This window comes from Manacus candei, unplaced genomic scaffold, assembly GCF_025592945.1.
Source record: "Manacus candei isolate 608988 ecotype Guabito, Panama unplaced genomic scaffold, ASM2559294v1 h1tg000107l, whole genome shotgun sequence".
Classification (NCBI taxonomy): Eukaryota; Metazoa; Chordata; class Aves; order Passeriformes; family Pipridae; genus Manacus; species Manacus candei.
The window spans coordinates 192,233-217,260 of record NW_026138155.1 but is presented as its reverse complement, the minus strand read 5'-3'; the positions used below and the strand labels follow the sequence as shown (position 1 = coordinate 217,260).

Genomic DNA, 25,028 nt, shown 5'->3' with positions numbered 1-25,028 from the left:
TGTTGCAGAGCTCTCCAAGTTATGATGGCGCTGGGTGCCAACCTGCTAAGTCAGCAAATCGTCACAACTAGACCAGAGGAGTAACTTTTAAGGAGCAGGTACTAAACTTGTGGAATTTGTTGCCTCAGGTTGTTGAGACAGATGGTGTCAGCAGAAGGTTTTGGGGTTGATTGGTGGGGTGGTATTTTTAAAGGCGAACTCAGGGAGAAGAGATCCATAGGGAAAACAAGGTGAAATGTCTGACAGCCATAGTCCAGTGGTGGTGGATACTGGGGCAGAGGGAAGGGAGCAGAAGGCCCTGCCGGTGTCCACAGTGAGACTGAGCTGCAGAGGGTGGTGGAGGTTTCCCCACACCCCGGGGCTGGGGAGGGGATGGCAATGTGCCCTTGGGCTGCTGCCTCCGTGGCTGCAGCTGTTGGGGAAGAGGTGCCAGTGTGGGGAGAGGATGGCAACGTGAAACCTGTTGAGGACAGCTCAGAGAGGTTATTTGTCACCAGGTGTCCCCAGCAGAGCTGGGAAAGCCACTTCTTCCATTGGAGGGAGTGGGTTTCTGAGTTAAAAATCATGCTTTGGGCTTAACTCTTTCGTGTGGCTGCTGGAGGGGATCTGTGCTCTCACATCCTCAGAGCAAACCCTCAGGGGGCTGAGGGAAGCTGGGGGGCTGCAGGGAACAGTGCAGCAAGGGAGGGTTTATGGCTGAAGGCATTGGAAAGGAGCAGCAATGCTTTGCTGGGATGTCCCTGCCGTGCCCTGGGGAGCTCCCTGGGCTTGGGCGCTGAGCAGTAATGTGCTGGGGTTTGTGAATGCAGTGGTGTTATCCCAGTGCTCATGAGGGAGAGGGGGCAACAGGGAGCTGAGCCTGCAACTGGGAATTGGTTTCCTCTCCAGCCAACCATTCACCTGCCCAGTGTGCTGGGCCAGACTCCTGCCCTCGCTGCTTCCGGCCCCGCTGGAGCAGGCAGACCCTGGGCAGGTCTGTGGTGGGGAGCACTGGGATGCTGTGAAGCTTGTGGGAAGGTCACAGGAACATGAGACAAGGGCACATCAGGGAAGGTTTTCCTGTGGGAAACGGGAAGCCCTGGCAGCACTCCAGGCCAGCCCTGTGTTCCGACAGCGAGAGCTGCGTACAAGCCAGCTACTGAAGGTGATGGGGGGGCAGCTTGGAAGAGACGTTGTTGCCTGGGGTTTTTTTGGGAGGAAATGTGGGAAGTGGGAAATGGCTTTTGTCTCTGGCCATGTGGGTTGTTTCCAAATCAGCTGGACCTGCTACATGGGAGAGCTGCTCTTGCTGGGATGACTCATTTTCCAAGGTAAGGCTGTGTCTGAAGGTCACCTCGTTAGCCACAGAGCACTGTAAACGTGTATACCAGTGCAGGCAGCACAGCCAGGGAGCTGCCCGTAGGTGTTCAGGGCCTGTGCCAGGACAGCAGGACACTGCAGAGGTGGGTCACACAGACCAGGGACAGGGTTTGTGCCTGAGCCTTTTCTCTTGGAGTTGTCTGGCACAAGATCATTGGCGTGGGTTTGTGCATAGTGCCAGCAAAATAAAGTGTCTGTCTCTCTGCAGCTCACTGGAGCTGGGGGGTGCCTGTGTTTGGGGCTGGGAGCAGGAAAGCACTCACTTGGCAGTGAGGGAGACCGAGTCCTGCCTCTGCAGGATTTTGCCTCCTGGGAGCTTGCCGAGTCGGTGCTGTGGCTTGTGTGGCTCCAGGCAGCACAGGGAGCCTGGGAAGGGTTCTGGGCGGTGACCCTGTGGTGGGATTGGGCTGTGATCCTCACAAGTGCCTGTGTGCTGATGTGCCAGTGGGGCAAGGGGGAACGTGCCCTTCAACCTGGGAGGGAAGCAGCACGTGGAGGGAGAGAAGCCAGCGTAAGTTAACTGGAAAAGGTGTGCAACACACGGTGAACTGGAAGCAGAGAGCACCGGAGCTGGGGCTCTCCTGCACTGACAGGGTGCCTTGCTGGGGCTGTGCTGCTGGCACCCCCAGAGGACTGCACAGCAGCCTGGCTGGAGAAAACCGAGCCACTGGATGAGAAGGTCAGGGTCTGGAAATAGCATAAGGATGGCAGGAAGGGCTGGAAGGGAAGGAAGACACACACCCCTCTGAGAAATATGGCCTGGGGAGGGGTTTTTCAGGACACAAGCAGGAAGAGCTGGAACCTGTGGGAAGGCTCTTGTGGTGGTCTGTGCATGACAAGAGGATGGCACCTTGGAAGGCGCAGGGCAGGATGGGCTCCAGGACGGGAGACGGAGCAGTGTTCCAGCCATGCACTTGGCCTGGAAAGGGAAGAGCCAGGAGTGAGGAGCACCAGAGCTGGGCTAAAGCCAGAACCACTGGAGGCAACGAGTTCATGTTGGTGACTCCCCTGGCACCCCAGGGGCTGCCCAGCACCTCCAAAGGCACTTTAAGGCACTTTGTCAGCTGTCTGGCACAGAGCAACTCCCTGGCAGCATCTGGGTAAAACTGATCCAGGTCTCGGATGAAAAGCACAACACCAGACTGGGAATCCAGGACAACTTTCTTTATTGCTACCAGAAGGCTTTCATCAGTACAATGGCTCCAGATACAATACCTTCCTCAGGGCTGTGGAGAGAGCGTACAGTCGGGACAGGGCGTTCTGAGAACGGGGTGTCACAGGGACGAGACAGGTTTAAAGGTCTGACTCTTGGTTAGAAGTTACATGAACACAAAACTCGAGGATCAGGGTCTTTCGTTTTGGTTTTGTGACTGACAGGGACACACATTCCAAACCTCAGGCATCCACAGCCGCCCCGGCACCTCACCCAGCGGTGCTGGGAAAAGTGTGGGCAAAACCAGGCTCTGCACAATTCAAAGCTTACACTTCATGGAGAGGGTAAAGCATTGGTGAAAATTTACACTGAGTGCAACATTTCTCGGTGCAAACAAGAAAAAAATACCATTTTGGTTCTAGTGCTAGAAAATGCAGTAACTGCTTTCTGTGTTGGGAGAAGCAAACCGGTGTAACTGGAGAAGCCTCTGTGTGAGGCAGAGCACCAGGGCCAGCTGCCCCTGGGTTCTTCCAGCGCACCTTCACACTCCTGTGGGCATTACTGAAGTGTGGGGCAGCTTGCGAGAACCGGTTTGGGGTTTTGTTTAAAACCTTTTGTTTAAATCCAGTTTTGCAGTATTATCACATTTAAACACCCAAGTATTAACAAAAGAAAAGAGGTTTTTTTGTTAGAAGGGCAAAAGAAAAAGCTGTGGGGCAGGACAGAACGTCAAGCACAAGACTGGCTGAGAATTAAAAAGAGCAAGCAGAAGGGGAGTGAGGAGCAGGTCAGAATGGGATCAGAGAGGTGTTGGCTGGGAAACCTGGAACAGCTCTGCAGGGTTGATGTGAGCTCTCAGATGTGGAGAATGGGTTACAACACACAGGAGCAGAAAAACAGTGGAACTGACAACACTAGAAAGGAACAGGTTTTTGCTACTTTTTTTTTTTGGTTGGTTTTTGGGTCTTTTTTTAGATTTTTATACTTTTTTGTGTTTTTAAGTGCTTAAATAGTGGAACTATAATTAGCCGCACAAGAAATAAAATTCAAAAAGGGTTGGGATTTTTTTTTCCTGGGGTTTTTTTGTTTGTTTTTGGTTTTTTTTTTTGGCTCCCTTCAGTTCAGCCTGACAAGGTATGGCCCTTTCTCCCCCCACTGAGGACACGGGCTGCCGGGTCCGGCGGGGCTCCTGGAGCGGGTGGTGGCACTCGCAGCTACATGACAGACACCGGCTGCAGGGGCGGGCAAGGGGACACGCTGCCCTCCTGCCGCGAGACGTCGGCGCCGCAAACAGAGCCCATGTTCTCCAGGGCCACGACCTCCGGGGCGAGGTCCTCGTTGTAGAGACGCTTGATCCCGTCGTAGAAGTCGTCCACTTCCATCTCTTCCACCTTGCGCTTGGCGGAGGCCTGTTTGCAGCCGCCGGCGGGGGCGGGACGGCGCTGGTAGAGCGCGGCTGTACCTGTGACTGGCGCTTCTGGCCGGCCGTTGTCCTTGGAGAGACCCGGCCCTGGGACAGAGGAGGGCTGGCGGTGGAACGCTCCTCTGTTACAGGTCACCAGGGTCTGCTGGAGGGGACTGTAGACATATACAGAGTTGGGCAGCAGAGAAGGCTGCACAGTGGAAAGGTGATGTGCCACGAGCTCCCGGCAGTGGATCAGCTGCGAGCTGTCCATCTGGAGGGGGAAGACAAGCAAAGGTACCGGCCTTGTGGGATCGCCACCATGGTGAGGAGAGAGCATGGGCTCCAACAGCACCACCCAGCCATGCAGGAGGAGGACATGATACAGCACCCCTACCATGATGACCTTCTGGGATACAGGCCCCTGCTCCTTCTTACACCTCATGGGAATAGTGGTGAGGAAAAAGCTTAAAAGATACTAAAGGGTTTCACTGCCAGAGCCTTTCCAATACTTGTCAGTATGCTGGGAATGAATGCCTGAACCACTGACTAGGAATTTTGCGCTGGTGTGTTATTTTCTCCCTGGTGCAGCAGGACTCTGTGTACATGAGGGCACACGGCTCCCACCTCTGTCACTCACTGGATGTGGTCAGGATGGAGCACTGTTCCTCCAGGCAGAAGCCCAGCCATCCCCACACAAGCGTACCAGCAGGCAGCCATTGGCAGCCAGGGATCCCAAAGCCCTGGCTGGGGGGAGCACTGAGCAGGATGTGTCTGCAGTCCCTCCCCGCCCCTCACCTGTGCCTTCTGGAGCAGCTCGATGATGAGAGCCAGCCAGTCGGGGAGCAGCTTCTCCAGCTCCAGGCTGACGATGGCCAGTGCCAGCATGGAGCCCTTGAACTGCAGCAGCTGGAAACAGGCCATGCAGTGCAGCAGCTGCTTGGTGAGCGCTGCCACGTGCTGTGACGGGCTCAGCGTGGGCAGCAGAGCCAGGAGCTGCGGCCTGCTGGACACTGCCATGGCGTGGAACTGTGGGGAGACAAGGACAGGAGGCAGCTGGAGGCACTGACCTTAGGAACACCTTGTGAGATGGCTCGGACACGCTGGCATCCTCCAGCTTAACCTTGGAGGGATTCCCACACCAGGGGGAAAAACCCAGCACATTGAACCCACCAAAGCTTGGTGCAGCCCTTCCAGTGGGACCTGCCTGGCTTCTTTGGCAAGGCTTTTTCATTCAGAAAGTGCTTGTACAGAGGAATTACAAACATCCCAAGGTCTTTGTTCCCCTACAGGTAGGATTTTTGTTGAGGTGCTTCTCAACACATTATTTGGGCTGACAGACACCTGAAAGACCATCAGTAGCCCCTTACTTACAATATGAAGGAAATCCAGTGGCGTTGCCATGTGAAGATCCCAGTTCAGTTTATCCAGGATGATCTTCTCCATTCTGCGGATTTCAGCCGGAGAACAACCACAGAAGCTATCCCGAGCCAACACCTTCAGTACTGGAATCCTCTGCAACAGCCAACACAAAAAAAGAACGGATTGTAATAGAAATCCTACCAAATGCTTCATTCCTGTCCTGGCAAGTGTCAGCCACTGTGTGTAAGCAAAGGCAGGACTGGAAGGACAGATACTCCGACAATGGCAAGGTAGGAAGAACAGTTACCTCATCTTCCTCAATGGTCTTTGCAGCGAGGAAGAAGCAGCTGATTGCAATACAGTTGAGGTACTTTGGACGGGCCTGCAGGACAGAAGAGTAGAGAAGTCTCTGTGTCAGCATGATGCAGAAATGATGCCCTGATCCTTCTGGTTGGACATCCCAAGCCCCAGGGTCTCCATGTGGATCAGCAGGCTGACCTCTAACTGTGCCCTGGCGGTGGCAGGCTGTGCCAAGCACAAATCCATGCTCCGTGACATCAGCTGAGCAGAGATCTGATCTGGCAGCCCCGTGATCGGAACGGGCAGCACTGGAGTGGAAAGAGCTCGGGCTCAGGCACTGCAGCAGAAATGGGAAGGACTGTCTTGCCTAGGGAAGTGTAACTTGGAAAAACACCACTCAGTTGTTTTGCACTACAGTTCCCAAACCTGTGGCCCAGGGATTAGTGGAGGAGAGCCAGCCCCTTCCATGGGAGATGGTTTAGGCAAGGTAAATGAAATTTGGATGGGAGAGGGTTCTGTCTGTGAGCTCTGTCCGTGTGACTGTCTTTACAAAGGGCTTCACTCCCACCATCAGTGTAACAACCACTGGACATGGTCCCCTCCTCCACAGTGGCCAGGGGCAGGGAAAGGCAGAGTCTGTTCCTAAACCTTGGCACAGCTGGAGATGCTGAAAGCAAAGGTAAGTGAAAATCCTGCAGCAAACCTGAAAATCCACTCACAGTCTGTACTTGTGCACTCAGGTGTCCAAGAGAATGAAATCCCTTAGGGCAGGACCAGAACTGGGCCCTGCTGAGGGCTAACGAGTGCTGTGCAGTGACACACACCAAGACTGCTGGCTGTGGGTCACAGCCAGTCCCAGCAATCCCAGACTGTGTTCCTGGGGATGGGAAAGCACCTGATGAACAGGAGTTGAGCTGCATCAGAGGAATGAGAGCTTTATGGGAGAGGAGAGCTGGGGGAAGGAGCACAGAGCCCTGATGCTCATTGCAGGCTAAACCCCTTTCCCAATCCCTGCTCGCTGCCTCAAGCACACAGAGGGCTCCTGACTTGTATTCCCATGCTTTCTGTACACACTCCTTGGCTGCTCCAACTTACTGAAAGAAAAACTGTCCTCCAGGGCATTGGCTGCTGAGGGACTTAAATCTTTCCCATCTCAGCATTTCAGTAAATCAGTTACTTTGGGATCTCCTTAAAAATAAGACCTTCCATGGCTTGTATGAAAACATGAGCAATATTTATTAATGTTTAAAGGGTGGGTTAATGAATGATGTCAGTTGTGTTCTACCAAACTCAGTCACGTTGGAGTGCAAGGGCACAGGCTGGGAATGCATGTTCCTGCTTCCCTTTCCTAAGGGATACAGCCTACCCAACATGCTCGTGGTGAGATGAGACACGTGCAGGTAAGAGCGGGATTTGCCAAGCACAGAATGGTAGCTGAGCAAACACGGTAAGAAATGAACTTCCCAAAGCCTGACCTCACAGCTCCAGGCCAGGGATTCCAGGCTGGAGCAGAGTTTGTTCAGTCACTGGGCAGGTACAAAGCCACAGCCCAAGCACAGCCCAGGTAACTCAAAGGGCCAGAGGAACAGCAGGTCTCACTTGCAAGGAGCCCAAGTGCTGTTTTTTACCCCCTTTTTAAGCAGTTTCTGTGGTGGAACAGCCTTAAAAACAAGGGGGTTCCTCTATTCTCCTGTTGGGGAATAGGCAGTGGGTTCAGCACCACAGGAGGGGACACGTGTCACACAGAAGCCTGCACCTGTGTGTGCTTCCCTGTCTCCTTCACACCCACTGGACATCAGCCAAAAGCTGCAAGTCCATCAGCCTGGCTGTAGAGCAGGCAGGCAGGGAACTGCTCCCAGAACAACAGTGGCCTCTGGCTCTATATTCTTTCCCCTCTTTTTTTTTTTTCTCATTTCCCTGCACCAGCCTACTTGCCAGGCCCAAATCTCAAACTTTTTCTCCCCGCTGGTTCCCTGCTAGTAGGTGCTCCTGGCAATCCGAGTGGAACACATGAGGTGAATGTAGTTAAAACACCTGCGAAATCGAGGTGAGCAGAGACCTTCCCAACACTTGTGTCCGAGGGCGCTGCACCTTGGGCTGTAACTGTTTTAACAGTTCGTGGGCACTGCCTTTACCTTCTGAGTCTGTTCAGGGTGAGACTGGGCTCTTGGTATCTCAGAGCCCACCCCAGATGAGGCTCTGGAGCAGCAGGTGCCAGCCTATCCACGGGGAGCAAGGAAGGGGTGTGAGCACCAGGGGGGAAGGAAGAGTTTCTGTCGGACTGCACACACCAACAGCTGAGTGGGGGGTAGGAATCTATTCCAGTTTAAGGATCCACAAATATTTACCTTTACTGCAGCTAAAAACCTGTCCAGGAGGCTGATGGCCAGGGCTAGCGTTTCTGGGTAAAGGTGGAACTGGTACTTGAGCTTGGCCAGCCACTGGATGACCTCATCCCTCTGCCTTGGAGAAATGGCTACATCCTGGGGGAGAGAAAAACAAACTGTTCCTATACATGGGCTGAGCAAGTTCCAAAACACCAAAGGTTTTACCTCTGCAGGAGTCTCTCTGCATGGGAACAAAGCCTCCTTTGGCAAGAGGAGCCTCGAGCCAGCCTCAATCACCACTTTGTTCCCACATTACTTACCTCATCCCAAAAACCTGCCCTGGAAGAGCAAGCTTTCCTTACAGCAACCCCAAACCTCACTCCAGTGTCACTGTACAGTGGGGATAAGAAGAAGGATGTCTTGTAGTTTCTCATAGCTCCAGCTTAGCTCCCAGAGGTTTATTATTTTTTTAACCTCCTCAGAACCATGTGGATGCACAGGAATGCCCTGCTGGAACAAAACCAGCCCAGAGGGGAGGGACCCAGTTGGAGTTTTAAGAGGAAAGGTTTATTTTTTCTTCAAATTATGGAGATTTTTTAGCTCAGTGTATGTTAAAATAAAGAAAATTGCCAAGAGTGTACAAAAGGCTTTTAGTGGCTCAGTTAACTGGGAACTGGGGTGGAGCAGGTACAGTTTCACCTGCGCTTTGGGTTTGGTGTTCGGTTTAAGGTTTTGGCCCCTGTCCTCCCCATTGATCTGTTTGGACAACAGCTAAATTTCAACCACATGTACAGCTCAGCCATTGACATCAAATCCTTCTGTGTGACCGAGTTCAGAAATATTTACAGCTTTTCCAGAGCCTTTCACATCATCCAAGGAACTGTCTGGTCTCACTCCAGTGGGGATTATTGGGGATGATTAGCAAGGATGTATCCAGAAGCACAAACAGCTGGATTGTTACTGCCCTCCCAGCAACACCAGGAGAGTGAAGCAGCAGAAATTTAAAATAAAACCACCCCCCCAAGATGCAAACCCAATACTTCAGGCTCTGTCTACCACCCAAACACCTACTATGTACCTTCCACGGACAGTAACTTGCTTTCTACCAGGGCTTGCTAACCCTCCTGCCTTGGAGTCCAGCCCAGGTGAAGGCAGAGCTGTAATCACAGAGGGGCCTCCCTGGGAACACGTGTCACCCCTTGCCATGTTACTGGCAGTGTGACATCTTTACTCTGCACTGAGCTCCCTTCCTTGGTGGCACAGAAGGGGTGGGGAAGGTGGCAGGGCTCCAGCCACAGGGCTGGATTCTGGGCTGTGGGACAGCAGGGGCACAGCTGGTGACTGCTGCTCACACGTGTCCCCCTGTTCCCTTGGGAAAAGTACACCAGTCCCAGTGCTGCTGTACCAGGGGTGCCCTGAGGAGAACAAGGGCCTGCCTGCCATTCTGTCCCAAGCCCTGATGGTGCCCTGGTGTCACCAGAACTGTCTGGTGATCGAGATGGGCCTCTGCTCTCAGCTACCACTCAACGCTTCAATAAAAAGTACCTGCCATTTCCTCAATTCCAAGAAATATGGTTGTTTCTAAAACTGTTGATGCAGTTTCAGGGTGAAACATGAGACCCCCCAGGGGCAGGACACTCGCTGCCAGCAGTGCCCTGCACTCCTCCCAGGAATGCCAGTTCAAGGGGTGTGCTGGGAGCACAATGAACACACCACACAGCAGGAGAGTTTATTAAATGCTCCGCTAAAGCTGTTCCGGACACAGAACAGGGACTGAGGGTGTACCTGTGGAGAAAAATGGGCTGAGGAGGGGGTGAAAATGGCACCTGTGGCGCTTCTGACTGGGGAGGGAGGGCCCTGCCTCAGCAGCATGGGGCCATTTCAACACCACCACAGCCCTGCCCCTTCCATCCCTGGAAAATCCCATTCCTGCTAGATCCAGCAGAAATGGGCATCGGCTTCCTGGCAGTGTCTGCCCTGGCTCGGTGCTGTTTTCCCTGTGCCTGCCAAAGCAAAAGGTTAGGCCTTCTCCTAAAAACAGCACGGGTGGGAAGGGTAAGAATGCCTCTCATCCTCAGCCCTCCTGAGATCTGCCCTGAGGCCAAAAGGCCCCAGTTCAGCCCCAGAATGATCTTTACCAGCAAGGCAGTAACACAAACTACACACTCGGTGCCTGTAAGGCCTGTCCTGGCCGTGGGAAGGGAAATGGTGCTTGACCCAAACCCTAAGCATGTGTAGGATGTAAAATTAAACCAAACGACCCTAAAGCCCCTGTGATGGGAAGGAACAACTGCAAACACCCTCAGCTCGGTGTATGTGCAGCACAAGGAAGGCTCCAAAATTAAACTGGCTCCTTAAGAACTACCTGAAGAAGCAAAGGAAAGGAGGTGAGTCTCCAGCTCTTTTCAACATCATCCTACAGAAAGGGTCTACTCCAGTCCCTAACTGCAAATGAGGGAGCAGGAGGCAGGGGGGAATTCCCTCGCCCACACAGACAGAGCAGGGAAGGTTGAGCGAGCCCAGTGTAGGAGACAGACAGCAGTGGGACCTGGTCCCCCCTGCACCCACAAGCCCTGCTGCTGCTCCTGCTTCCACACGAAGTATCGGGCTCTACTCCCCTCCCTTGGAAGTGTCCCTGTGCCACCCTCAGAATAAAAGTAAGAAAATACAGCACAGTAACATTAATTAAGCAGCAAGGTCACTGTTCCTTAGTTAATTGAAACTAAAAGCAGCAATGAGACACTCGGTGCCTGAAAGTGAGGAAGTCCCTCTGGGCTGGAAAGCCCAGAGTTCTTGCCTGGTGCAGAGGTACTTTCTGTGTATGTCCCTTCTGCACCAGATAGGAGGGTCAGGGGACACGACGTGGGTGCAGATCACCTCTAGGAATGCCCTGAGACTTCTGGAATATGCAGGCTAAAATAAACATTATCTGTGAACTCAAACATGACTCAGTTTTATTGCTGCCCCGTCTAGGAAAAACACCTCACCTGATACTGTTTTCCTTCATGTCTGCTGTCCCAGACAGGTGTTTTGCCCTTTCCCCTGTTTGTTCCTGTGTGGCCTCCTGGGGAGTGAGCAGGTGACCTTTATTAGGACTGGAAATAAACTGAGATATTCTGACTCCTCAAGAGGTCCAGAGAAGAAGTGGGAAGACAGGAAGAATGAGCCAGAACAGGAAAGAAAGCAGGCATGACACAAGTGACACTGTTTCTATAAAAAAAAGCCCCAAAACTCTTGGCTCACACATCCCTGTGCTCAGTAACATGCAAAAATCAGCCTCTGACCAGGCTTTACAGCTTGATTTCTAGCCTTAATCCCATGAAAACTTTGGAATGTCACCTGCATCTTGTATAACTCAAGTGGTAGGGGAAACCAGAAGGGAAAAAAGAAGAAAAAGACCAAATCCATTCAGAAGCATGAGGAGTTCCAGACTCAGCCCATCTGTTTTTTCAGGCTGAAAAGCCCTTGTGAGATCTGGCTTTGCTATGTTGCACATACCCGGAGCACTGGCCTGCATTTAAAGTAGGGGATGGGAGTTTTCAGACAAAAAGTACTAAGGAAACACAAAATCACATATATTAAACTACCAGGAACAAAGTCCCCAAGAGACTCTGCACCCTGTCCTAAAAATGGAAAGTCTTCCTGTTTCTGTAACTATGGGTTTGTTTCTTCCTTTCAAAGGTCTCAACTGACACATATTTAGAAACTGCATTTGTTCCGGTTTTAAACATTAGAACCGAAAATGTCTCCTCAAGAGTCAAAACTGAAAGTTTCCTCCTGCAAAATACCCCTGGTGTGTCTCCAGTCAGGCTGTTCAGATCTCTGCAGACGCACTCACGTCTGTCCCTGGCAAACCAGGTGAGCTCATTAAACCTTTGTGCAGTCAGCCCACCCTCGCAGCAGGGAATGGAAAGTTCCACACGCTCCGGGGGGCCAGAGCTGATCCACAGAAGACTGCACATTTCCCGACTGTCACGGCAAATAAACAAGCGTCGTACAAGTGAGGTTTTAGGCTGCTGCAGCTGCTTTCAGAAGGCAGTGGCTGTCAGGGGATCTGACCATCTTCCAGATCTTACAGAAAATGGGGTAATTCACACTGAGCACCATGGCCAAAATGAACGCCGGCGGCACACGGGGCAGTTGGAAAAGCTGGGTGTTGTGAACCGCAGGAACAGAGAGAAACCTGTGATTCCACCCAGTGTTCTCAGCTGCCCCGTGGCCTCTCAAGTCTGGATTCCCCCCAGCAGCAGCTGTGTCTATGCTTCCTCTCCATCTGACCTTCCTACAGCTCACACACACGGAGCTCTCGCTCCAATTTAGTGATTCCTCACTGCCAGAAAACATTCAGTAGCACAGCACTTATGTTCATGTCTGAACTGACACGGGGGAAAACAGGAAGAAAAAGGTGACACTAAGACAACAGAGTTTTGGGGGTGGCAATTCCAGGAGCAGAAACCCTTGGGGACAAGCACAGAACAGGGATTGCTGCGAGGTCTGCCTAAGGCAGGTAGGTGGTGGTTTCTGAGCCACCTTCACCAAGGCAGAAACGCAAGTGCCTTGTCCCTGTGAAATCTTCCCCCATGACTCTGGTGTGGTTACACTCGCTTATCCTCTAATCTTATCTCCCTACATTATAATCACCCCAGGAATACTGCCAGCAGGGAGTGACAGCCTGGTTTACCATAAGCCAGAGGCTTAAACTGTATGTGCCCCAAGACAGCCACAGCTACATATGCTTCACACCTCTGACAACCACGTCACTCATTTGGAAACCACAGTGTGGATTAAACAAAACTAATACTGAGGCCCTTAAAAATGTATATGCTCCTACCCAACAGCAGCAGTTTCTTGTTTGCCAGACAGAAAAAACAAACAGCACAGGGATTAGCTCTGACAACAGCTGACCTACCTGTATGAACGTTTCATGTGGTGTAACAACAGCGAGACGGGATCCGAGTCCTTAGTGTGGTTATTTCAGCCCAACCCAGCACCGAAGGAGCAGAAACCCTGTGAGAACCATCCTCACAGTTCACAGTTTGTTTGGAACAGAACTCTGTGGAGCGCAGAGGTGCTTCTGGGTGCACATGTGAGACACGCACCTCCCTCCAAAGGAGCACAGGCCCAGCTCAGGCTGGGTGAGGCCGTGAGCAGCCTGCTCCAACCTCTCTGCTGCACAAATTGAGCAGGGGCTTGGACTACGGAGCCCCTGCCGTCCCTTCCACTCCGAATTTTCCTCCAGTCCTATGAGAACATTCCTAACTGGAACAGGCCAGCGCCTGGCCCTGGTTCCCTTGACACGAGCTTACACCCTGCTCCATAAATAGCCCTACTGGAGTCAGTGGGGTTCTTCCTGGAGCAGTGCCTTTCCCAAGTCAGATCAACACTGTTATTAATGAACTAGTCCAAGAAATGGAGCTGCTTTTAAGAACTGTTGCGAAGTTGGTGCCCAGTAGAAATGGGCACTAATAAACCACACACTTTGTAAAATTAATTTAATTAAGACAATTAAGATAATGTCTGTATGTGCTTTCAGAGATGTACCACTGTGTGCTGCGCAGGGTGTTCTGCACCCCCGGGGGCAGGTGTGCCCCTCAAATAAAGGGGGAATCTCTCCCTGGAGAGGCCAGTTCCCCAGGTAAAGATAACCCCTCCTGAAAACACCTCCAGTTGTTCCCATACCAACACACCCAGGACAGCCTCCTGCCTTTGCTGAGATCAACGATGTGAAGAAGAGATATTACCTGATTGGGCTGAATTTTCGGCACATGTGCTTTCCACATTTGAGCTTCCCTAGAGATTGCCGTCTCCAGAAGGAGAGACAACCTCTGGCTCTCCAGGGGTCCTGAAAACTTCATGGTAACCCTTGGATCCACCTGCCACCCAGCTGGATACAGCTACCTGCAAAACCAAAGACAGCCTGATGAAACACTGAGCCAAAGGCAGCACAAAGGGGACTACAGCTGCAGGAAACAGAACAGGCTCATCTGGGCCACGCAGGGATCGCTGCTTGGCAAACCTGCCCACGGAAACCCAACCCAGGTGGCTCAGGTTTGGACAAAGCTGGGCCAAAATCACCCACAGGTCTCCAATCCCTCTGTGGGCTGCAGATTCCTGTCACACTGAGGTTTTCTGCAAGAGCTCTCCCACCTCAGCACTGAGAGGTGGGAGAGGCTGCTGGCAAACCCATGAGAGAGGGAGGAGCTGCACAGCAAATACAGAGGGGATTTCAGCAAGCTCTGTACAAATGAAGATTCAAGGTGCTTTCCCAGAGCTAAGGGAAACCTTAAAGACTGATAAGGAACAAATATTGTTCTTCATTCACATATCCTGCACCAGGTATAAAACCACATCCAGTACCACTTAAAGCCCGTCAGGTTTTAAGTGGCAAATAAACGTCAAGGCCCTCAGTCCTGAAAAACAACTCCTTTTATTTTGGATTTTTATAAAACAAATGCTTCTCCATGAACAAGGGAGAGGCTGTACTGGGTAGGCATACCCCTACACAAGGTTTCCACGTATCAATGGAACGACTCAAGGTTTTCCAGCTAGAGGGAACACCTTGAATCCAGGATTCCTGAGCAGGGCTCCAGAAGGTCTGCAGTGTGTCTCACAATCACTTCCCACCAACCCCCAAAGGGCCAGTGTGGGCTGAAAAATCCCTATTAGAAGTTCCTCCCATGCCCAGGGGGATACTCTGCCTAGGGAAGCGAAACTCCAGAACCTCCAACCTCACGTTATTTATGTGCATTTAGTCATTTCTGCATTTCTTTTTTAAACCTGGGGCTGATCCCGAGGACACTCACTGTAAATGGGGCCAAGGGGAAACAGGGATGCACATCCACAGCCTCCCTCAGCTCCTTCCCTCCGGGGCTTCATGAGCATCTCATTATCCTCCCATCAGACACCACAGGTTTTCCCGTGAGCTGGGCAGGTTCCCAAAGGCCAGATCCCCCACCGTCTCCAAAGCCACCAGCACTTCCAAAGGAGGGGTAAAGCCCTGGGAAATGAGCATGGCACTGATGGAAAAGAGCAGTTCAAATTACAAGGAACAGGTGAAATATGTTGTTCCCTTCGGCAGAGAGGGGCGGAACTGGGGGACCCTTTCCCACCTTTCAAGTCCAGAGCCCCAAAAAGGGGTTTCTCCAGGCCTGTGCAGGGCAGAAGATGGGTGATTTACCTATTTATTTATTATTTAACCGAGCCTGCAGGTTGCCAGCTGCTACATCCCCGGTAACGCTACCTGGGTCACATCCACCAGTCAGCTACAGCCTCTCAGGACACACCTGGAGAAGAGCCGAGAGCTGCACCAGGTGAAATATGTGCCTGGAGAAACAGGAGCAGGTCAGGACCAGAGCCACAGCTCAGCCAAGCCAGCACAGAGGCCAAAGCCGGGCCCAGTGCTGAGCACTGAGAGCGAGGAGACCAGGAGCTCCTGGCTGCACGCTCGTTAGGAAAAAAGCAGGAGCTATATTTAGCCCAACCATGTCTCCTAATATAAAATATTGATAGTCTTTTCTTGGTTTTGCAGGAAGAGAGTAATTAGCCACCACTGGAGAAAATACAGGAAAAATTTCAGGCCAAAGTGAGCATCCTCAGGCACTGCTTTTTTCTGCGGTGACTGGCAAACATTCCCACTGTATTTACAACACAAACGGGTTTCAGAGGCCTCTGAGCCCAGAAAAGCACTTTTAGTCATCCTGATCCCTCTGGAGGTTGTCCCTGTGCTGCCTGGGCCAGTCAGTGGCCCCAGCAGAGAGCTCGGGGTGTTCCTGGAGCACCCTGACACAGCAGTGAGCAGCGCTGCCAGCTCCTCTTGAGCTGCCGAGGGGAAAAGAGAGGGGAAAATAACCTTTCCTTTCTGAACTAGGGACGTAATTCAATTGAGGGCTGAGGCCTCATAACCTTTGTAAGGGGAAAAAGAAGAGGACTGACGTGCTTGAAAGTTTCCCTTGGAGCAAGAGCGGTGCACAGACTTTTCCAGCACAGAGAGCAGGGCCAGGCAACCTGCCAAGCACCCCCAGGCTGAATCCAGTTTGCATCTCCATTTACACAGCTCTCCATCAGATACATGTATGCCATTTGGAAAAAATGCCAGCACATGTATGCAGGCTTCCCAAAACACAAGGGAGGCACGGCAGAGCGGGATCCCAGAGGACGAGATTTGGGAGAGCCGGCACAGCTTCCCAAAATCCAGCACAGGGAAGTCGTGTGAAGATCACAGAGGGACAGGAGTCTCTTTTCTCTGCTCAGGGTAGGATGATAAAACCTGAGCAGTGCAGAAAGGCAACACCAGCAGCACAGATCCCTGTCAGTGCGGCAGCACCTCTCAGAGAACAGCAGGAGGGTGCTCCAGCCAAAAGCTTCCCTCGTTTTTCTGAGATCCAGGGCTCGAGGAGCTGCCCAAGCTGGGACAGCCACCATGAACTAACTCACCCCAGCTTTCTGCTTCTGTTTCTCTGATTTAAAATTAAACTTTAGCTCCACGGTGGTGGCTTTTTGTTTGGCTTTTTTTTTTCCCTGTGGTCACTTTGGGAGTTTTTAAACCACTGCTCACACAGTGCCTATGGTTTCTTAATCTTCACTGGAAGGTAGAGTGGCTCCGCTGAAACCCCTTAAAGAGCAGTTTGGAAGTTAATAAAGGAGAAGTGAGCCAAGGCAAGGCACCGGCTTTGACGTCTCCTGAGAAGTCACAAGCTGCAGGTCAGATCTTGCACTGAAATTTGAGAGTCAGAACTTTGGTGTGAGGTTTTAACTTGTGAGAGCCATTAAAAATCACCTGCTTATCCATTAAAAATAGCCCGACTTGGTCCACAGAATGTGACCCACCTCCTAAAGATCTCTCTTTGGTCCACGTTTATAGCTAACTTTACTAAAAGAAACACTTTTCAGTTTCCCCGGGAGAAATTTTAGGCTGCAAAGTGCTGCAGGCTATGGTTTCCAAAAGCAGTTTCTGGGGGAATTGGAGCAGACCGCTCTCTGGACAGAAACACTTCATGGTTTTGGGGATGCATTTGTGTAGGATGCAAAATAGGAGGGTTTTTTTATTTTTAGGCTTTGTAATCACTTGCGCTGACAATAAAAAGTGCCTCCTGCAGACAAAGGATGCCGTCACTGGCAGAACAAGCTCCTAACACAGTTCCTGATCTTCATGCCTTCAGCTGCAATTCAGCTGTGCCAACACATCCAGGGCAGTAAGGGAAACCTCTTTGGTTTTGATTGTGGGTTGTTTTTTGTTTGCTTGGGGAGGTTGTTTGTTTGCTTTTTTAACAGGGCTCAATTTGGAAACATTAACAACATCGGTCCAGGTGGGTATTCTGAACAGGAGGGGTAATTCCAGTAGAGCTCAACCACCGATTTCTGCAGACCTTTGTCGGGACCAGCAGCCAAATCTGCTTCAGCTGTAGCAAGCAACAATAAAATCTTACAGATGACCTGCAAACAGATTTTTCTAGGCGGCGGGGGGAAGGCAAAGCAGAAGGAAGAGAGGAGGAGACTGAATTCCTCGGAGCTCCAGCCAGCCATCTGTGATTTCAAAGGATCCAAACCTACTGCTAGAAGAAATCCTCTAACTGCAAGTTGTGATTAGAAATTTCAAAGCTGTGGGCGGGGGGCTGGGATGGATGTTAATTTTAGTACCCGGGGCTTTCTCTCAGCTTAACTCCTTCCTCGCCCTGCAGTGAAGCAGCCTGGGATGTGTCAGTGTCAGACCTAAAGGAGCCCGCAGGGGATGCTGCACTTCAGCCAGCAGCACGGCTGAGTTGTGCCTAAGCCTAAATTCGGGAAGAGGTAATTTCATGGAGGCTGGGAGCTGGAGAGGGCCCTTGCCACTTGTCTGTGTGACTCACCCCGAGCTCACTCCCACAGCCTGCTACAAAGGCAAGCCTGTGAGATATTTTGGCAGCGTCGCTCACGTACATCATATGCTCGCCACTTCTTTTCCTCCAACCAGATTTTTCCTGGGAGTGCAAATAAAGCTGACCTCATTTTAGTGCTGGTTTTCCAAACGGATGAATTTTTCCAAACATCTTAAAGGAACCTGCCAGCTAAAACCACGGGTCGGCAACAGCAAAAAGAGAAGGCAGAGCAATGTTTTGATGGGAGGGAAGGGAGGAGTTTTAAGTCTATTTTGAAAGAGAAATCCCAGGGTCCATTTAGCAGCAAGGAAGGAGGAGCAGGAGCCCTCTGGAAAGGGCTCCACCACAAACTGGACTAGTTTTAACAAATCTTTGCTTCACTTTGTTCCACCAGCCTCGTGACTGACACCAGGGGTTTGCTGTTTAAGGGAAGCTAAAATGGCATTTTCCAAAGTAGGGCCTTTTAAAAAACAAGGTAGAAGCCGAACTCCTGACTGAACTTTCAGACAATGTCACCATTCTTCCCTCCTGGCAGGATGGGCACGATTCCAGACCCATGCCCGAACTACTCTCTGTTCTAACGGCTCTGTTTGGAAATGCCAGGGGAGGGGGAGGAGGTCCGCATTTGCTTTTCGCCTAACAACCGCCAAGATGAGTCCATTCAAGCAGCCTTTGCCCAGAAAGGCCTTTGGTCAGTAATGGCTTAAATGTTCCGTGCCACAGCTCCTGAGTGATGCAAACAAGCTGTTTGAATCACAGCTCCTCCCTTCTGGGGCAGCGTGTGGAAACACATCGAGCACGCTGTGGATAAAAGGTAAAGGCGGAATGCAGCCCTGGGAGAGCAGCTCCAGCTGCACAACGGATGTGTTTGATGCAAAGAGGGGATGAAACTCAATACATTTTAATGAGTTCTGCTGCGAGATTTTGGTTTATTTGAACCTAAAAATCAAAGGAAAATGTAAACTCCTCACAATGCTTATTAAAATCAGCCAAAAGACTGATTTTGGTAGGAATGGGCCCTGCTATTGTTCGGCAGCAGATCCCAAGGCTTGGGAACAGCCCTGCTGCCAGGTCAGGAATGTGAGCCTTTACTGTGTGCACTGGGGTGTCACATCAAGGGCGGGGACAATTAGTGGTCACATGCTGAACAGGTGGTGCCACCTCCTTGTCCAGAACTGAAGCACCAGACAGGAATAAAGCAAAGAAACATGAACGTTTGCTGAAATGATCCCCATTTTTATGTTTTTTTTTCAACCTAAATAAATCCAAGAAAGCCATGGCTGGCCCTGTACCAAGCTGTCTGTACACCATGAGCACAGCTCCCAGTGATGAGCAACCAAGGTTTACATAGCAGCCTCTGGGTTCTGCTTTGGGACCCTCTGGCTCTTTTGGGGACAACATCCAGGATTAGAAGGGAACACCTGGGAACCCTCTGAGAAACTTGAGGGTGCTGCTGTTGAAGAGCCACCAGGCCATGGGCCTGAGGGAGCCATAGCAGCTCCTAAGGAGTATCACCAGCTGCCCCCTAATCAGGGAGGGTGAGGCACCCTGGCAGCAGCACCTGGGCAAGGGCTATATAAGGAGCAACTCGAGGCACCACTACTTTTTGCAGGTTGTGCCGAAGGAAGGAGGGACTCAGGTAGGCCTGTTCCAGTATAACCAGTCTCAGGTTTGGTGTGGCACACCGTGGGGCAGTTTGGCCTCTCCTACTTGCAGAGGATGTTTTGTCTTGCAGGAGCCGTGGCGCCGAGTGAAGAGTTTTTAGGAGGAAGCAAGCAGGCTGCACAACAACAGCAGAGGAGCTTTATGGGAGATGGATGGGACCTTGTCTGGGACTCAGCAGCCGGGAGAGCCTCAGCCCCCCTTTGCAATACAGAAGCAGGCAGTGTCCACTTCCATCCTCAAGGAGCATGTAAGTGTCTGGAGAAGGGAAAGGGTGGAAGCAGGTGATTTCTGGCACTAAAAGGAAAGTTCGTGCCCCACCTAAAGGCTTTTCACAACAAAACAGGCTCACCACTCTTGTTAAAGGGGAGCCACCTGTGCATTTGGGCAAAAAGTATGGGCTACCTGCCCCTAAACCAGGCCAGACCTCTAGGAAGATGGGGTGTGATTGCAGCAGTGATTCAAATGACTATGGAGATCCAGGGGAGGCAGAAAAAGGCTTCTTAGGCCCTAGTGATGTTCTCCTCAGTGCTGGCCACCAGTTGGCTGCAGAACCAGTCTCGGTGAAAGGGTTTGAGGTTCTACAACCACAGAATCCTGCTTGTGGTGCAGCACCTGCTTGGGAGCGACAGGATCCACCTTGCCAAGCCAGGCAAAGGTATCCCTGCCATTGGAATGCCTGACCAAAATTTTACAGAGGGCTTCAAAGCAGGTATGGCAGTGCAGGTACTATGGGAGTGATGGGGCTGGTGAACAAAGGACTTGGGGTGACATGTACACTGAGAGCAGCTCGCCTGTTCTTCAGGCAGCAACTGCTGAAAGCAGAGCAGAAAGGCTTTAAAAGGAAAAAAAAAGGGGCAAACCAAACCTGGCATTATGTAATGTCTCACTGCCAGCCTCCTAAAAGCAACACAGGCAGAGCATGATTCACTTCTCCCACCACCGATATAACTAGGTAGAAATCAACAGTAACTTGAAGGAAGTCACTCCAAGGAAAAGCAAGCTCACAAAGTATGAGAGTGAGCGGTAATTTCATAAAATAGGGCCAGAGGCTTTCAAGCTCATAAAAGCCAACTCTCTACAGGCGAGGGCCAACAGGCATTCGGAACTGAAAGCATCATGCACCACCTTTTGAGTAATATAATCCCCTGAAACCAAATAAATACAATGCCTCTGTGGGCAAAAACAGAGAGACAGGACTCAGCAGCAGCTCTTTTTGTCTTTCGGCAGTAGTCGGTCATTAACATCAATGAACAGCAATAAAACCAAACAAGTTTATACCCAGTTCAACACCCACTTCCAAAAAATGTCTGACTACAATGGCTTGATTCCTCTTGACAACAACAAAAGGGAATTTTGTCTGAAAGCCTAAGTGCTCACCAAGGCCAATATTTTGCTTTGCAGATTCTGATTGGCTTCGGGGTAAATTATCAGTGATTACAGCTAATATCAGGATACAGTGTGAGGCAGTAAAAAGAGATAATTATGAGGAAATGAGGAATTATCTGCTGTTGAAACAATAGATCAATTATGAGGTACAGCACAGTAGCTGCAGAGCAGCATTCTTGGGCTCTGAGGGTACTGTCTTCTCTTTCTCATCAACCAAAGAGAACCCACAGTTATAAAGCTTAATTATCCTCCAGGAGCTCAAGCTTGCTGACTAATTAGTCTCTTGTTGAGACAATACAGAAAAGGATATAATTCCAATTGTCCGCAAAAATAGGATGGCACGGGCACAGTCCTGGCTCTTGCCTATGTATTTATCTCTCCTGCCTTCTGAGTATGAAGGTAACAGCTTTGATATCCATGGTTCTGGACAGCCTAAAAACAGTCCCCAGCCTAAAATAAATGAAGGCAGGGAAGGGAACTGTGGGAGGCGGGGGTCCGGATAAAGAGGAAGGGAGCGGTGTGTGGTGTGCCTGCGGCAGTGTGACACGGCAGGAGTGTTCCCGCTGCTCAGCCACAGAGGAGCTGGGTGAATCCCGCCCTGCTCCTGTCACTGCACACACACACACACACTTGCAGGGCTCTCACAAATGCAGACTAAGCTGGCTCTGCTCAGGGTATTACTACAGCAGTTGCAGGCTCTGTAGTTGCATGGCCACAGTTAGGAGTGCTTAAACTGAAGATCTGCAGTGCAAATTGTTAAAAAAGTAAGGGCTGAAGCTTTTAGGAGCCAAGTTCTTGTCTGACGGACCGCTGTAGTCAAGGGCTACCCCAGCCAAGAAACAGGACCTTGAGGTATACAGCAAAATACCACCAAAAAGGCACAAAAGCCTCTGGCAGATGGGTTCATCCAGCACCTCCCATCACCCCGGTAAGGAAAAGGTTTGATGTCCGGGCTGATGAGCAGCACAGACTATCTGCAGTAACATGTCATTCCTGAGTGAGCTTTTACACGAGTTTATGGCATAGCAAGTGCAAACAGCCATTATGGTTAATAAATCAGTCTCGGTAATATTTGCAGTTAGCAAACACACAGGAAGGGAAAATGTCAGACCACATCTGCTCCATACTGAGACAGGAGACACCTGACATTTCCTTCCACCTCAATGACTTCACTGTGCTTATTTGGCCTTTGAAAACAGCTATTATTGTGCTGAAATCTCAAAGAAACTATTCTCAGTGAACCAGAATCCCCCTTGAAATCCACCTCCTCGATGGCAAGCCTGGATTTCCTGCTGCTCCATTGGAGTGCCCTGGTGGTTCTTCCAGTCAGTACCTCCCCTGCACCCAGAGTCACGGGAGCAAAGTAAAAAAGGCACAAATTGGCAGCTTCCTGGGCAGGTCAGCTCTAGACACCCATTCTACATCCTGCAGGGGAGGAATTCAGATCCCACACTTCACACCATCTGGAGATACAGGTCTTCTTCACTCAGTTTGCTCCCTGCTCGGGCAGTGGAGTCCTAAGGGTTATATAATTTGGCAGTCAAAATATGATGTCTAATTTTCTCGAGGTCCTGCCCAGCCTTTTTAAAATCTGTTTGAAACAAACTGCAGGCTGCTTATCTGTCCCTTCCATCACCAGGTTCAGATGGCTCATTTTCATCAGGGTGACAGATGTGCTGAACCTCATCTCATAAAAACACAAAGATTAGACCTGTGAATGTAAGTGCTCCCAAAAATCCAGTTCAGCAGGAGGTCAAAAGTAATTAACACTTTAACCACTGAATGGTTGCAGGTGTGCAAGGGGAAGCATCTTCCACCACACGGACACTGCTCCAGGCCTCACTTCAGTCCCTGCATGAGCTCTGCTGAGAAGCAGGTCAGCACAGAAGAGTTGGAATGGAAAAGGTAAGGGACTGTAATTACAGGGGACATGCTCCAAGCTTGAAAAGGCTCTCAACACTGTCCACCAAAAAGCTTCTCCCGGGGCAGCAACACGAGCCAATGCAGTGGCATCGAACAGCCTCCTGCCTGGACTGACCTCTATTAAAATTGATAAATGTACGTCCGTGGGCTGCAGCCCCAGGGCATTCTAGCCTGGCATCCACCAAGGAGAACCTTTTGTGGTCCCACCACAGCAAGGCTCTTACCAGTTCACATCAGTATTTTTAAGTAGGGTCCCAGAGCAAACAAAGCACAGGATTTGGAAGTACAGATTGGACACAGCAAAAGGAGCATCTAAGGTCAGTTCTGCCACATCAAACTGTACGCGAGTTCTGCATGGGGGTGAAGGATAATTAAAAGTATATGTATATGTACGCCATGTGAAAGTTCAGTTCCTGCTGGGGAGAAGCCAGAACACCAGCTTCCCACACCCCACACCAAGGTCTGTGTAGGCACAGAGGAGAGCCAGCCAAGCTACTTGAAAAACAAAACTGATTCATTTGCAGGGATCCAAAATCAAACCCTCGAGACAAGGAAAAGATGCCGTGATTTGCTTTTTGGAAGACAAACTCCTCCCCAGCCTCACCTTAGCTAACCTGGGCTCCAGATGTACCTGCAGTGGGGCAGAGCTGGGGGGCACAATCAAAGCTGTCACCTCTGCATGGAAGAGGGGAGACACTCCCCTTTCCAGAGTGTGTCGGGACCACATGCATCTTGGTCAGTTTTAGTATTTTGGTTAATAAAGAAATCTCACCCTTCTGTCTTGAAAAGGGGCTGTGCCATGCACAGGCTGTTGCAGCGCACTATGGAAAGAATGTTTGGGAGCAGACAAAGGCTGATGCTGAAAAGCATTTTTAAATTCAGGCTTGAAACAGTCTGCTTTTAACACCCTTATTTTTAAGAGCAGGAAAATGAGGGATTGTTCCTTTTTCCCTCCTTCGCAGGGTCAAAAGGGGAGGATATGGGAACAGGTTTTCCTGCGTTCAGTTTTCAGGAGGATTTTTTTTTTTCCCAGTCTGCTTTCTTTTTACCACAAGCATGAAACAACCCGCGGCAATCTCGTCCCTTTGAGGTGACCCCTGAAATGAATTTATGGAACACCCCTTTGAAGATGGATTTGCAGAAGGCAACGTTGCTCTTCCTTCAAGGAAACTTAATCTCTGCAAACGAAGTACGTGAAGAGAACAGAACAAAACCGGGGGGCCCACAGGGAAGCCGGAGAGAGACTTCATCAGGTACTGTAGTGACAGGACAAGGAATAATAGGTACAGACTGAAAGAGGGGAAATTCAGGTTAGTTATCGGGAAGAAATTTTTCCCTGTCAGGGTGGTGAGACACCGGAACAGGTTGTCCAAGGCAGGCTGCGGCTGCTCCATCCCTGGCACTGTTCAAAACCAGGTTAGACGGGGCTTGGAGCAATCTGGTCTAGTGGAGGTGTCCTGCCCATGGCAGGGGGGTTTGGAACCAGATCTTTAAGGTCTATTCCAACCACGTAACATTCTGTGATTCTAAATCTTCACTATGACCAGAAAGTCACAGTTGGGGCACAGATCGGGGACCAGCACCGGCACCGCACCCGCACGGACACACAAAGCACCGCTCGCAGGATGCTTTGCGCGTTGGTAATCGCAAGTTAAAACGTTTATACCGCCAGCGCTGCACAGCGATGCCGTGCGCGCAGCCCTCGCACCCCCCGCTCCCCCGTCCCCGCCCGGCTCTCACCTCCCCTGCGCGGCGGCGGGGTGCCCGGCGGGGCCCGGCCATCAGCACCCCATGACGGGGCGGCGGCGCCGGGGCTCCTCCGCGGCGCTTCAGCACCGTGCGGGGCCCATGCCCGGGGCGGCGGCGGCGGCCGGCGGGCTCCTCATGTCGCCATGACGGGCGAGGGAAGGCTGAGGGGAGGTTGGGGGTGGAGGGGGGGGGGAAAGGTAGGCGGGCCGCCGCCGCCCGGGAGGGAGGGAGGGGGTTAAAATAAAATAAAATAAAATAAAAATGAAAAGGGAGGGGGGGGGGGAGCGAGAGGCAGCCCGCAGCCAGGCGCTTCCCGGGGGGATCGGGGAGGGGGGGGTAGGAGGGGAAGAAGCGCCGGCGAGGCGGCGCGAGCGCCCCTCAGCGCGGAGCCGCCTCACCGCCTCCCTTCAGCGCCGCCGCCAGGGGACAAAGCCCCGTGTGAGGAGGGGCGGAGGCCGCCGGCGGCTGGAGGCGGTTCTCCCCTCCCGGTTCTCCCCCCGCCGCCCGGTGAGGGTCCCGCCGGCGGGCGGCTGCGAGGGGGAGTCGGG

At 51.5% G+C, this 25,028-nt stretch overlaps 2 protein-coding genes across 5 annotated transcripts in view; one reads left to right on the top strand and one right to left on the bottom strand.

Annotated features, from left to right (window-relative positions):
• Nucleotides 1-3,271, top strand: part of SEPTIN11 (septin 11) — a 55,265-nt gene extending 51,994 nt beyond the window's left edge. For both annotated transcript variants that reach the window (XM_051769430.1, XM_051769429.1), the window contains one exon: nucleotides 9-3,271. In XM_051769430.1, the coding sequence (XP_051625390.1) occupies nucleotides 9-84 (76 nt within the window). In that variant the 3' untranslated portion in view covers nucleotides 85-3,271. The remainder of the gene's footprint in view (nucleotides 1-8) is intronic.
• CCNI (cyclin I) lies at nucleotides 2,509-25,028 on the bottom strand. 3 transcript variants are annotated; one of them, XM_051769433.1, is made up of 8 exons: nucleotides 24,472-25,023; nucleotides 13,645-13,801; nucleotides 7,925-8,059; nucleotides 7,712-7,795; nucleotides 5,584-5,658; nucleotides 5,289-5,429; nucleotides 4,713-4,943; nucleotides 2,509-4,188 (listed from the first exon to the last, which is right to left on the bottom strand). In XM_051769433.1, exons 2-8 carry the CDS (start codon nucleotides 13,756-13,758, stop codon nucleotides 3,727-3,729), a joined length of 1,242 nt encoding a protein of 413 aa, XP_051625393.1. In that variant the 5' UTR covers nucleotides 13,759-13,801; nucleotides 24,472-25,023; the 3' UTR covers nucleotides 2,509-3,726. The 3 variants fall into 3 exon arrangements, with proteins under 3 accessions (XP_051625393.1, XP_051625394.1, XP_051625395.1); XM_051769434.1 differs by lacking the exon at nucleotides 13,645-13,801 and having other exon boundaries at nucleotides 24,472-25,028; XM_051769435.1 differs by lacking the exon at nucleotides 7,712-7,795 and having other exon boundaries at nucleotides 24,472-25,015.